General features: G+C 52.4%; 1 protein-coding gene and 1 non-coding gene across 13 annotated transcripts in view; both read left to right on the forward strand.

Annotated features, from left to right (window-relative positions):
• The window catches only part of LOC138952072 (CLK4-associating serine/arginine rich protein-like), an 81,302-nt gene that overhangs the window by 42,302 nt on the left and 25,860 nt on the right, over positions 1-13,140 (forward strand). For all 12 annotated transcript variants that reach the window (XM_070323647.1, XM_070323648.1, XM_070323646.1 and 9 more), the window contains exons 11-13: positions 2,620-2,661; positions 5,078-5,272; positions 6,423-6,866. In XM_070323647.1, coding sequence (XP_070179748.1) covers positions 2,620-2,661; positions 5,078-5,272; positions 6,423-6,866 — 681 coding nt within the window. The remainder of the gene's footprint in view (positions 1-2,619; positions 2,662-5,077; positions 5,273-6,422; positions 6,867-13,140) is intronic.
• On the forward strand, positions 7,926-8,044 carry LOC138954022 (5S ribosomal RNA). The gene has a single exon (XR_011451690.1). It is a non-coding gene; the product is annotated as a 5S ribosomal RNA (ribosomal RNA).

Below are 13,140 nucleotides of genomic sequence, written 5' to 3' on the forward strand. Positions count from 1 at the left end.
AGTGCAAGTGACCACCCTTAGAATACAGCATACAGCCAAGGTAAAGAGTGCAAGTGACCACCCTTAGAATACAACATACAGCCAAGGTAAAGAGTGCAAGTGACCACCCTTAGAATACAACATACAGCCAAAGTAAAGAGTGCAAGTGACCACCCTTAGAATACAACATACAGCCAAGGTAAAGAGTGCAAGTGACCACCCTTAGAATACAACATACAGCCAAGGTAAAGAGTGCAAGTGACCACCCTTAGAATACAACATACAGCCAAGGTAAAGAGTGCAAGTGACCACCCTTAGAATACAACATACAGCCAAGGTAAAGAGTGCAAGTGACCACCCTTAGAATACAACATACAGCCAAGGTAAAGAGTGCAAGTGACCACCCTTAGGATACAACATACAGCCAAGGTAAAGAGTGCAAGTGACCACCCTTAGGATACAACATACAGCCAAGGTAAAGAGTGCAAGTGACCACCCTTAGGATACAACATACAGCCAAGGTAAAGAGTGCAAGTGACCACCCTTAGGATACAACATACAGCCAAGGTAAAGAGTGCAAGTGACCACCCTTAGAATACAACATACAGCCAAGGTAAAGAGTGCAAGTGACCACCCTTAGAATACAACATACAGCCAAGGTAAAGAGTGCAAGTGACCACCCTTAGAATACAGCATACAACATACAGCCAAGGTAAAGAGTGCAAGTGACCACCCTTAGAATACAACATACAGCCAAGGTAAAGAGTGCAAGTGACCACCCTTAGAATACAACATACAGCCAAGGTAAAGAGTGCAAGTGACCACCCTGCTTAGGATACAACATACAACATACAGCCAAGGTAAAGAGTGCAAGTGACCACCCTTAGAATACAACATACAGCCAAGGTAAAGAGTGCAAGTAACCACCCTTAGAATACAACATACAGCCAAGGAAAAGAGTGCAAGTGACCACCCTTAAAATACAACATACAGCCAAGTGCTCCAAATAGAGATTGAGTCAAGGCTGAAACTAGACCATGTGTAGGTGGTATTAGGTACAACACAGTGCTCCAAATTGAGTCAAGGCAGAAACTAGACCATGTGTAGTTTCTTGTTTAGATACGACACAGCAATGCAGATTGAGTCAAAACTGAAACTAGACCATGTGTAGGGAGTATTAGGTACAACACAGTGCTCCAAATTGAGTCAAGGCTGAAACTAGACCATGTGTAAGGGGGTATTAGATACGACACAGCAATGCAGATTGAGTCAAAACTGAAACTAGACCATGTGTAGGTGGTATTAGGTACGACACAGTAATGGCGATTGAGTCAAGACTGAAACTAGACCATGTGTAGGTGGTATTAGGTACGACACAGTAAAGGAGATTGAGTCAAGACTGAAACTAGACCATGTGTAGGGGGTATTAGACACGACACAGTAATGGCGATTGAGTCAAGACTGAAACTAGACCATGTGTAGTTTTTTTTTTAGAGAGAATTGGTGTGTGTGTGTGCGTGCGTGCATGTATGTGAGTGTGGTTTTGTGCATGGGCGTGTGTGTGTTTTGCAGGTGAACAGTTATGAGAGCTGTGTAGGCATGTTTTTGACTCAAGTCAACATTGAGAGCAAATAATGTGGAATCTTTGTTTTGCAACTTTGGAGAGCGAACAAGTTAAAAGGGAGTCGTGTTGACTCGTTTGATCCATACCATTCAGTCTGGAGAACTTTCCTCAGATCTGCAATTTTTCTAGGAAAGCTACTTTCTTCCCAAGGAAAGCATTGTGTGCCTGAGAAAACCATTTTGTTGCAGAGAGTAATCAAGGATCAATCCTTCTTTTTGTGTTCTAATTACACTGTGTGTGTGTGTGTGTATGTGTTGTAGCTGTCAGAAGAGGTAATGGGATTGCTATAACATTGCTTCGATAAACAAAGGGAAGTAAAATTGTTTTCTTTCCCGCAGCAGGGCATTAACACGGAACGCTGCTTCGGCCATGGCTGCCACTAGACCCTCTCCGTATTCCAGAGATTGTTTTGCTCGTGTTTCCAAGGAAGGTTTTGCTCGTGTTTCCAGAGATTGTTTTGCTCGTGTTTCCAGAGATTGTTTTGCTCGTGTTTCCAGAGAAAGTTTTGCTCGTGTTTCCAGAGAAGGTTTTGCTCGTGTTTCCAGAGATTGTTTTGTTCGTGTTTCCAGAGATTGTTTTGCTCGTGTTTCCAGAGATTGTTTTGTTCGTGTTTCCAGAGATTGTTTTGTTCGTGTTTCCAGAGATTGTTTTGCTCGTGTTTCCAGAGATTGTTTTGCTCGTGTTTCCAGAGATTGTTTTGCTCGTGTTTCCAGAGATTGTTTTGCTCGTGTTTCCAGAGATTGTTTTGCTCGTGTTTCCAGAGATTGTTTTGCTCGTGTTTCCAGAGATTGTTTTGCTAGTGTTTCCAGAGAAGGTTTTGCGTCTTTTCTCCAGCCTGATGATTGTCCGTTATTGATTCATAGCGATGAGGTCTCTTCAATTTGTGACATTCTTCACTTCTTCTTACGTTTATTGTTTAATGACCAAGGTAACATATTGACCTCTGTTTTTACCTTGTGATAATGGTGACATCTTGTAATAAAGAGTTGTGATAATTGTGACATCTTGTGTTACAGTTACGCAGCACGAAGCAGTCCCAAGTATGAACCCTACAAAAGGTGGGACCAAGAGCTATCTCTTCTTCTCTCTTCCACTCTCTCCCTCCCTCTCTCTCCCTCTCTCTCCTTTTCTCTCCCTTTCCTCCCCCGCCCTGTCTTTCTCTCCCTCCCACTCTCCTTTTCTCTCCCTGTCTATCCCCCCCCCCCCCCTCTATCTCTCTCTGTCTCTCACTCCCACTCTCCTTTTCTCGCCCTCTCTCTCTCTCTCTCTCTCTCCCCCCCCTCCCCCTCTCCTTTTGTCTCCCTCTCTATCTCATCTCTCTCCCCCCCCCCCCCCCCCCCCTATTCTCCCTCTCTATCCCATCCCGGCGAGAGATTTATTTCTCGGAGTCAACTTTGTGCAGACTCTCTTCGGTGTCCGAACACCCCCCGTGTGCACACATGCGCACGAAAAAATCCCACGTTCACAGCGAAAGTCTCAGGGCTTGGAAAACACGAAGACACGCATGCATCATCTCTTGTCTCTGATTATCATGATCGTATTTCGATATTTTGACGAGACAAACCCAATGCTGGTGTGTCGAAGAAGACAGCCACAGCGGGCTTGTTCGAATCAAAGTATCACACCATATCTCCAGCGTATTACCAATACCTGTCCCAATATAGACCAGTTGGTCTAAGAGGACGTTAAACCCTAATAGTCAGTCCACTCTCCTTTAGTCTCCCTATCTATCCCATCTCTCTCTCCACCCCCCCCCCCCCCCCACTTTCCTTTAGTCTCCCTCTCTATTCCATCTCTTTCTCTCTCTCTCTCCCCCCACTCTCCTTTAGTCTCCCTCTCTATCCCATCTCTCTCTCTCCCCCCCCCACTTTCCTTTAGTCTCCCTCTCTATTCCATCTCTCTCTCTCTCTCCCCCCACTCTCCTTTAGTCTCCCTCTCTATCCCATCTCTCTCTCTCTCTCTCTCTCTCCCCCACTCTCCTTTAGTCTCCCTCTCTATCCCATCTCTCTCTCCCCCCCCCCCCACTCTCCTTTAGTCTCCCTCTCCTTTAGTCTCCCTCTCTATCCCATCTCTCTCTCTCTCCCCCCACTCTCCTTTAGTCTCCCTCTCTATCCCATCTCTCCCCCCCCCACTCTCCTTTAGTCTCCCTCTCCTTTAGTCTCCCTCTCTATCCCATCTCTCTCTCTCTCCCCCCCCCCACTCTCCTTTAGTCTCCCTCTCTATCCCATCTCTCTCTCTCCCCCCCCCCACTCTCCTTTAGTCTCCCTCTCCTTTAGTCTCCCTCTCTATCCCATCTCTCTCTCTCTCCCCCCACTCTCCTTTAGTCTCCCTCTCTATCCCATCTCTCCCCCCCCCACTCTCCTTTAGTCTCCCTCTCCTTTAGTCTCCCTCTCTATCCCATCTCTCTCTCTCTCCCCCCCCCCCACTCTCCTTTAGTCTCCCTCTCTATCCCATCTCTCTCTCTCCCCCCCCCCCCCACTCTCCTTTAGTCTCCCTCTCTATCCCATCTCTCTCTCTCTCTCTCTTTCCCCCCCCCCCCACTCTCCTTTAGTCTCCCTCTCTATCCCATCTCTCTCTCTCTCCCCCCCCCCCCCCACTCTCCTTTAGTCTCCCTCTCTATCCCATCTCTCTCTCTCTCACCCCCCACTCTCCTTTAGTCTCCCTCTCTATCCCATCTCTCTCTCTCTCTCCCCCCCCCACTCTCATTTAGTCTCCCTCTCTATCCCATCTCTCTCTCTCTCCCCCCCCCCCCCCACTCTCCTTTAGTCTCCCTCTCTATCCCATCTCTCTCTCTCTCCCCCCCCCCCCCCCCACTCTCCTTTAGTCTCCCTCTCTATCCCATCTCTCTCTCTTCCCCCCCCCCCCCCACTCTCCTTTAGTCTCCCTCTCTATCCCATCTCTCTCTCTCCCCCCCCCACTCTCCTTTAGTCTTCCTATCTCTCCCACTCAGTCCCACTCCCACTCCCTCCTCTCTCCTTTTCTTTTCCACTAACTCACCCCCTCTCTCTCCCTCTCTCTCTCTTCAGCAGAAGTTGACCTGCTTTACTAATAGGAGCAACATTGGCTGACCCTTATGTAGTATTTGTCATTGTATGCCTGCATCATTAGTTGTCAGTAATTATTACATGTGCTGATTGTTCTCTTTGCCTGCGCGCGTATAGTATGTTGGTTATGATTGGTCATAGTATGTTTGTTTATGTTTGGTCGTTATCTTTGCCTGTGCGTGTATTGTATGTTTGGTCGTTTTCTTTGCCTGTGCATGTATAGTTTGTTGGTTATGTTTGGTCGGTTTCTTTGCCTGTGCGTGTATAGTATGCTTGGTCGATGTATGTATTGTAAAGCGCTAAGAGTAGACATTTTTCTAGAATAGCGCTATAAAAGTTTGCATTATTATTATTATTATTTCTTTCCTTTGCTTGCTTCTCTGTTTATGTATGTGTGTGTGACTTACATGTTGGTTGGTACTTGTTGCAGAGCTGGATCATCATCAAGGTCACGGTCAAGGTCACCAGAGGACGTAGGCCAGGTCAAGTTCATCACCAGTTTTGGGGCAGAAAGCGACGAAGAGGGGGCGTCCGGTGCCGTTCAGGGCCCGTCACTCCCCCCGGTCAGATCTGATGGGTCCTCTGTCAATGAGTCGCACTGTGACACAGTCAGGCATCAGCCATGGTCGGTGTTCATGTCTTCTGCTTCCCCTCCCCACACCACATCCAGCCGCTTGGAACCGGTTTAGCCTGGTCCAAACCAGTGTGATTTGGTGTAGTTTGACTTGAGACCAGAGCACACAGATGTCTTCTCAGCAAGCTCCCCCCTATTAACATGACATACGTGTGTCTCTGCGTGCCTTAACGCCTCTCGGCTTGAGAGTTATTGTCCCAGTTATATTAGTGTGAAGGAGTGAATGGTGTGACTGAGGTAGAGTTGTTGCGGCTTTGGCAGTGTGAACAATATTATGTTCCTGTTATTCTATGACAGACATGGGGCCTCAGCTTCCCCATACACATCAGAAAGAAAAGATTTAGTACTAACAGTCAGGACCCGGCTCCTGGGTGTTAGCAGAGGCATTTGAAAAAAAAATTAAAAATTTGAAAAATGAACACAGAGGAGTTTTCTAAATTTATTATCAAAGAATGACAATTAAAGAAAAATATGACAGAAAAGCTCCAAAGGAACATTTTAGGGGAATGAGTTACCTCCCTTGCTGATTCGCAACCTGATTACTTGAGGACATTTAAAACACTTTGTAACCTCGGATATATTTGAAGATTTGTGCTTGCCACTCAGAGTGTAAGCATAAATTCAATTCCTGCTAACATGGTTTTTACGGTATCAGCTACCTCCCCTCCCTTTGAAATTTGTAGAACCTTGATCCTTAAATGATAAACTTTGTGTTCCAACTTCATTTTGGCAGTTGTGAATGGTTAAACACGCATGCATTCACACATGTTGGTCATGCCAGCAAGAGTAATCTCCCTCAAGGTTCCAGAATATTCCTACAGTTTTCTTGTTTTGAAGCTGCTCTTGAATTAAAAAAAAAGTTGTGAGAAATGTTTGAGAATTAGCATCCACATTATTTGTTATTTTAGTGCTAGAAAAAAATCTTCACATTTTTTTCATATGACATGTGGTACCGCTCTTTCGTGGGAAAGTTATTCATAATTGAGCAGCAGGGTTAACTTCATCACTTTAGTTGATACTGTTTGAGAATGATATATGATTGCATGGTTTGAATAAACTCTCCCTTTTCTCTTTCTTTGTCCCTGAAAGTGGCCGAGGGAAGGGAAGAGAGGAGTGACGTGATGTTCTGTGGCTGTTGCAGGAAGAGTAAGGCTCGACCCCAGAACCTCAGGCAAAAAGGAGCAAGGTCACGGTCCAGGACTAGATCCCGTTCTCGATCAAGGAGAAGAAGTGACAGCAGGAATCGCTTCAGACGGGACCGGAGGTCACGGTCCAGGTCGTACGAACGAAGGACTCAGGGTTGGAGAGAGAGGCAAGGTCGTTACAGGGACCCACCCAGAACGGGCCGCTTTGACAGAGAAAGAACAAGTTCCACTTGGGGCAGACCGCGTGCAGACAGAAATAGATCCAGGTCAACGTCTCAGGGCTACCGAAGGTCAAGGTCACGAAGCAGAGCATCAAAGTCTAGGAGTCGATCCAGATCACGTGCAGGAACAAAGAGCTCTCGATCCAGGTCTTCTTCCCGATCAAAATCCATTTCAAGGTCAAGATCAAAGTCACGCTCCAAATCTCGAAGCAAAGAAAGGTGATTGAGCTGAAATGCACCTACTCACATGGGCTGAAATGCACACACTCACATGGGCTGAAATGCACAGTCAATATAACACTTACCTCGACAGTACTATTCTTGCACATTATCTATTATAGGCCGAAAAAATTGGACAAAACGCTGAGTGGGTACAATTATCTCCCATAACCATGCGCCACCGTGGATCCCAAGCACTGTCCGAGTGCTTCCCCCTTACAGGATGTAGGTGGCGCGTCCTCTTTCTTTTTTCGCGCGTGTCAGACCGGCTGTGTTTCTGCTACGCTCCCGGATTATTTTGGACTAAGAGGCTCCTTTTCTGTGTGGACTATCACCTGTTGGATTATTGTGTGTTATTCCACTTCTGGCTTGAGGCTACGTTGTGTTTCCTTCAACTTGTGCCTCCGTTTTTGTGTGGCGGACTCGGCGTGCCTCCCGTCCTACTTCGTGGTGACCGGTCGTCTGCTTCTCGTTTCGCCGCATTCACTTGAGTATTGACCTAAATTTTCTTTGAATTTTGTTAATTCTCGGTCTTTAAGGGTACGTACAGGGCGAGGTAGGATGTCTCGTCCTGTTTTGGGCTCTGGTTCTACGGAACCAGAGTCTGCCGGGGGCAACCCTTCTCCGGGCGCCCAGCGTCATGTTTTACGCACGGAGAAGGGGATCTTTCGGCGCTCCGACTCTCCCTCCCCAAACGCTTTGCGTTTGCGGCGAGGGAGGGCGGAGAAAGCCTGTTTGAGCAAGCTCAATGCGAGCTTGCTCAAACAGGCTGGGCTTGAGCCTGGGACTTCGGGCGGGGCTGCGCCGTCGAAGGTTCGGGGAAGTTCGAGGGGAAAGAAAAAGCTTCTTTCTCCTTCTCCTTCAGTGGAACAGGCTTCCCCCCCTTCGACGCCGTTGTCCGGCCCTCAGTCTCAGGCTTCAGCTCCTCCCGGTTTCGAGCCTGGGGGGAAGGTTTCCTTCTCCCCCCTGGCTCGAATCCGGGGGCAGGTCGATTCCCAACCCTCTTTGGGGGTTGGTGAATCCGATCTAGGGGCTACTGGAGAGACTCAGGTTTTGACAGCCAACGGCCATACCACGTTGAAAACACCGGTTCTCGTCCGACCACCGAAGTTAAGCAACGTCGGGCCCGGTTAGTACTTGGATGGGTGACCGCCTGGGAACACCGGGTGCAGTTGGCATTAAAATCTTTCTTTTTCCGGTGCCTCTCCTGTGCCCTCCTCGGTTTCCACCGCTGTGGAAGCCAGGAGGGACACGGGTCCTCCTCTGAACTCCCTCGCTGGGTCGTCTGCTGCTGTTTTGACAGTAGTTTCGGCCTCCTGGGGGGGGAGATCGGAGGAGATGACGGGGTCTCTGAATTCCCTCCCCGCTGGGGTTGGGATGCGAATTGACCCCGTTCAGGGCGGTCCTGTGGGGGCAGGGGTTTCAGGCTTCGTGCCTACGACCACTGCTACTACGGTTCCCTCTGACGTCCGTGTGACTGGTGGCTGTCCCTCTTGAAACGCTCCGGCCGACTAGTTACTGGACGTGGAGGTGTTCGACAGAACGTGGTACTTCTGTCGAATGGTCAGGGCGACGGGAACATTGTTTCTGTTGCTCAGACCGACACCTCCGACCGGACCGTCTTGACCCCACGCCATTCCTTAGCGTCTGGTGTTCGGGTGACGGATGGTCCGGACCAAGGGTCCGGAACGTTCCAGGCTTACGGGTCGGGATCGAACCGGACCCACGGGTCCCGACTGGACTTGACCTCCGGGTTTGGTCCGGACGGGACCCATGGTACGGGACCGTACCGGACCTTAGGGTCCGGTGCGGGACAGTACCTCTGGCCCTTGCCGGACCCCCCGGACCTACGGGTCCGGATGGTACGGTACGGTACCAGTGTTTCGGTCGGGGCCGGACCACCCGACCACCTCTGTTGGTCTGGGTGGTCTGGCACCGAACCGGAACACACCGGACCTACGGGTCCGGAGGGTACGGTACCGGACCAGTGGTCCGGTCGGGACCGGACCACTCGACCACCTCTGTTGGTCCGGGTGGTCTGGCACCGAACCGGACCATGCCGGACCTACGGGTCCGGATGGTACGGTATGTCCACGTCCGGACCGAGCCACCCGAACACTTCTGTGGGTACGGATGGTTCGGTACCGAACGGGACCTCCGGATGGTACGGGACCGGACCGAATCTACGGGTTCGGATGGTCCGGTACCGGACCACCCGACCACCTCTGTTGGTCCGGATGGTCTGTCACCGAACCGGACCATACCGGACCACCGGACCTACGGGTCCGGATGGTACGGTAGGTCCACGTCCGGACCGAACACTTCAGTGGGTACGGATGGTTCGGTGCCGTACGGGACCTCCGGATGGTATGGGACAGGACCGGAACACCGGACCACCCTACCGGATCGGTCCGGACCACCCGACCACCTCTGTTGGTCCGGATGGTCTGGCACCGAACCGGACCTACGGGTCCGGATGGTACGGTATGTCCACGTCCGGACCGAGCCACCCGAACACTTCTGTGGGTACGGGTGGTTCGGTGCCGAACGGGACCTCCGGATGGTGCGGGACCGGACCGGACCTACGGGTCCGGATGGTCCGGTGCTGGACCGGTGGTCCGGTCCGGACCGGACCACCCGACCACCTCTGTTGGTCCGGATGGTCTGGCACCGAACCGGACCATACCGGACTTACGGGTCCGGATGGTACGGTGTGTCCACGTCCGGACCGAGCCACCCGAACACTTCTGTGGGTACGGATGGTTCGGTACCGAACGGGACCTCCGGATGGTACGGGACCGGACCGGAACACCGGACCGGAACACCGGACCACCCTACCGGACCGGTCCGGACCACCCGACCACCTCTGTTGGTCCGGATGGTCTGGCACCGAACCGGACCTACGGGTCCGGATGGTACGGTACGTACGTCCACGCCCGGACCGAACCACCCGAACACTTCTGTGCGTACGGATGGTTCGGTGCCGAACAGGACCTCCGGATGGTACCGGACCTACGGGTCCGGACCTACGGGTCCGGATGGTCCGGTGCGGGACCACCCGACCACCTCTGTTGGTCTGGATGGTCTGGCACCGAACCGGACCATACCGGACCACCGGACCTACGGGTCCGGATGGTACGGTATGTCCACGTCCGGACCTAACCACCCGAACACTTCGTTGGGTACGATGGTTCGGTGCTGAACGGGACCTCCGGATGGTACGGCACCGGACCGGACCACCCTACCGGACCGGATCGGCACCCCCGACCGGACCGGACCATTTCTTTTCTGATCAGACCCCATGGGTTCCTGTTCAGTCTATAAATGGCGGGGGTTCGTTGGCTGGGCTGACCCAACAGTCGCAGGGTTGTTGTTTTTCTCCCCCTTCGGCTGCTGGAGACGTTTCGTCTTTGGGGCAGGGGTCTTCGCGGCCTCTTGCTTCTGTGGGCGTTTCTTCACAGCCTGCTTCATCGCTTTCGGCTCTTCCCCCTCAAGCTCCCTACACTCCTGCTTTTGAGGAGTTGTCGGGAAGTGAAGAGGAGAGTGAGTCGGAGGACGATAGGGAGGAGGATCAGGGTCGCCCTGAGGTTAACACTGAACCTCTACCCTTGCCGGTTTCTGATGGAACTTCCGAAGCTATGCTTCGTACTTTCCAACAGTACATGACAGACATCACGCGGCGTCTTGACGTCACGGATGCCTCTCTTAAGCGTCTGTCGTCTAGTGTTGACACACAGGACGTGGACCCGGGGTCTGAGGACGAGAGGCAGGAGGCTCGTCCTCGCACAGCTAGAAGGACGTTTGAACAGTTTCAGGACGTCCTTCCCTGAGACGCCCTCTCGTCCTTTGAGTCCGCTTCGGCCCGGGCGCGGGAGGCTCACGCCGCGTCTGCCGGCGGCTCGTTTTATGAACGATCCGGCCGCCGGCAATTCGCGTTCCACCCTAGTCTAAGTGCCACGGTGGAAGCGGCAGCACATCGCCTGAGGAGTACAGATTCACGTGCAAACGCGACCTATGTTCCTCGGGAGGACGCGGGTTCAGTGCCATGCTTTCCTTTGGGAGGCGCACCTCCACTGTTTCCTCGTGTCCAATCTGTTTCGTCCCTCCCTTTTCCCTTTGACTCTCGAACTCTCCCTTTCCAGACTTCGAGTGTTTAGGGTGGGGCTGACGGTGATGTGTTCGTTGGGGAGGTGCCTTCGGTCAAGAAGGTGGAACTGAGCTCTGCTTCGTTCCACAATCTTGAGGCCACCGTTTCGTCCACAGTCGAGGCCCAATCACAGGCCTTGACATGGATGAGCACGCTGTCCACACTGTTGGACCCTCCCAATCGGGCAGAGTCCGATTCCACTCGGGTCCTTGACACGGTTCGAGTGGATCGGGCTTTGCATGCCGTGCGATCGTGCGTGACGTCTGCGGCAGAATTGGCCATTGGAACACGGGTCCACTTTATTGGCCCTGTTCCGTGATCATTTTCTGCCTACTTCTATAGTGCCTCCGGATATGAGGAAGAGTCTGAGGAACACGTTTCCTCAGCCTTCTTCCCTCTTTCATCCGGACACTGTTCGTTCTGTGGTGGAGTCCACACGCCAGAGGAACACTGATTCTCTGATGGTTGGCCTCGCTGCTTCGGCGACGGCGGCGGGGAGTAAGAGAAGTGCTACAGTCACCTCCAGCTCCCAGCCTCAGAAGAAGAAGAAGAAGCCAGTTTCACTGCCTCCTTCTTCCTCCTCTTAGGCGCCTGTTGCGTTCCCAAGCAAGACGAAGGGTGCTCAGACAGGTAAGGGGAAGCAGCACCACCAGGGGGGGTGGTCGCAAGCCTGCGCCTGCCCGCCAGCAGAATTTTCAGTGAGTCCCGGCCCTACGTTGACGCCCCCTCAAGTTGCCCCTCTTTCGTCCGGCGGTTCCCTTTTTTCGGGCCCGCGGCATGTGGGGCAGACTGGTCTCCAACCAGTTTTTCTTGAGGGTGGTGTGGTCGGGGTTTTCTCTACCGCTGTCGTCACAACCTCCATTGTCCGCTCTACCTTGGACGTTCCCCCCTCCTCGAGAGCCTGCCAGATGGCAGGCTCTTCAGGACGAGGTGAACTCGTTGGTCGAGAAGAAGGCGGTCTACCCCCTTTCTCAGCCTTCTCTGGGGTTCTGCTCCCGCCTGTTCACCGTCCCCAAAAAGGACGGCCGGTTCAGGCCGGTGTTGGACCTCTCCACCTTGAACTTGTACCTTCACAGGTGCAAGTTCAAGATGGAAACCCCTTCGTCGGTCCGGTTGGCCATCCGGCCAAACGATTGGGCCATGTCTGGGACCTCCAGGATGCTTACTTCCACATCCTGGTGGCCCCGGGGTACCGACATCTGCTCCGGTTCGTTTGGGAGGGCACGGTGTTCGAGTTTCGGGCCCTCCCATTCGGCCTGTCCTTGGCCCCTCTGATTTTCAACGGGGACAACAACACCACATGCTTAGCTTACCTTCGCCACCAGGGGGGCACCAATTCTCGGTCCCTCTCCCTGTTGGCGGAGGAGATTCTGCTCTGGTGCCAGACCAATCAGGTCCGGATGTCAGTCCAGTTCGTTCCGGGGAAACTGAACGCCCTGGCCGACATTCTCAGTCGGGGCGATCAGGTTCTCTCCACAGAATGGACCATCGCTCACAACGTTCTACAGCGTCTGTGGGCAAGGTGGGACCGTCCTCTGATCGATCTGTTCGTAACTCGATTCAGCGCTCGGCTTCCCAGGTACGTCAGCCCCTTTCGAGACATGAATGCGTTCCACTTGGACGCATTCACTCTCTTGTGGAGGCTCCTCGATGCTTACGCCTATCCCCCGACATCTCTGATTCCGAGGGTGCTGGCAAAATATCTGCAGGAACGACCAAGACTGATTTTGGTCGCGCCTTACTGGCCAACAGCTCCGTGGTTTCCAGATCTTCGCGGTCTCACCCACGTAGACCCTCTACCTCTGGATCTGGACGGGGGAGGTCTGCTCCAGCCTCGATCATGCCTCCCTCATCCACGTCCAGAGAGTCTGTGCTTGACCGCATGGCTCTTGTGCGCTCCAAACTGCTTGCACTAGGATTGCACAAGAGTTCAGTAGAGTTTTCCTTGAACGCTAAGAGGCGATCAACTAATCAGCTCTACGACTTACGCTGGAGAGCTTGGGCCACCTTCGCCTTGTCCAAGGGGATAAAGCCGCTTTATCCCTCAACACAGGACTTGGCCAACTTCCTGGTGGAAGTGTATCAAAAGAAGAGTCTTTCTTCTAAGACTCTTCTTGGATACAGATC

Source organism: Littorina saxatilis, linkage group LG17 (genome assembly GCF_037325665.1).
Source record: "Littorina saxatilis isolate snail1 linkage group LG17, US_GU_Lsax_2.0, whole genome shotgun sequence".
NCBI classification, from domain to species: Eukaryota; Metazoa; Mollusca; class Gastropoda; order Littorinimorpha; family Littorinidae; genus Littorina; species Littorina saxatilis.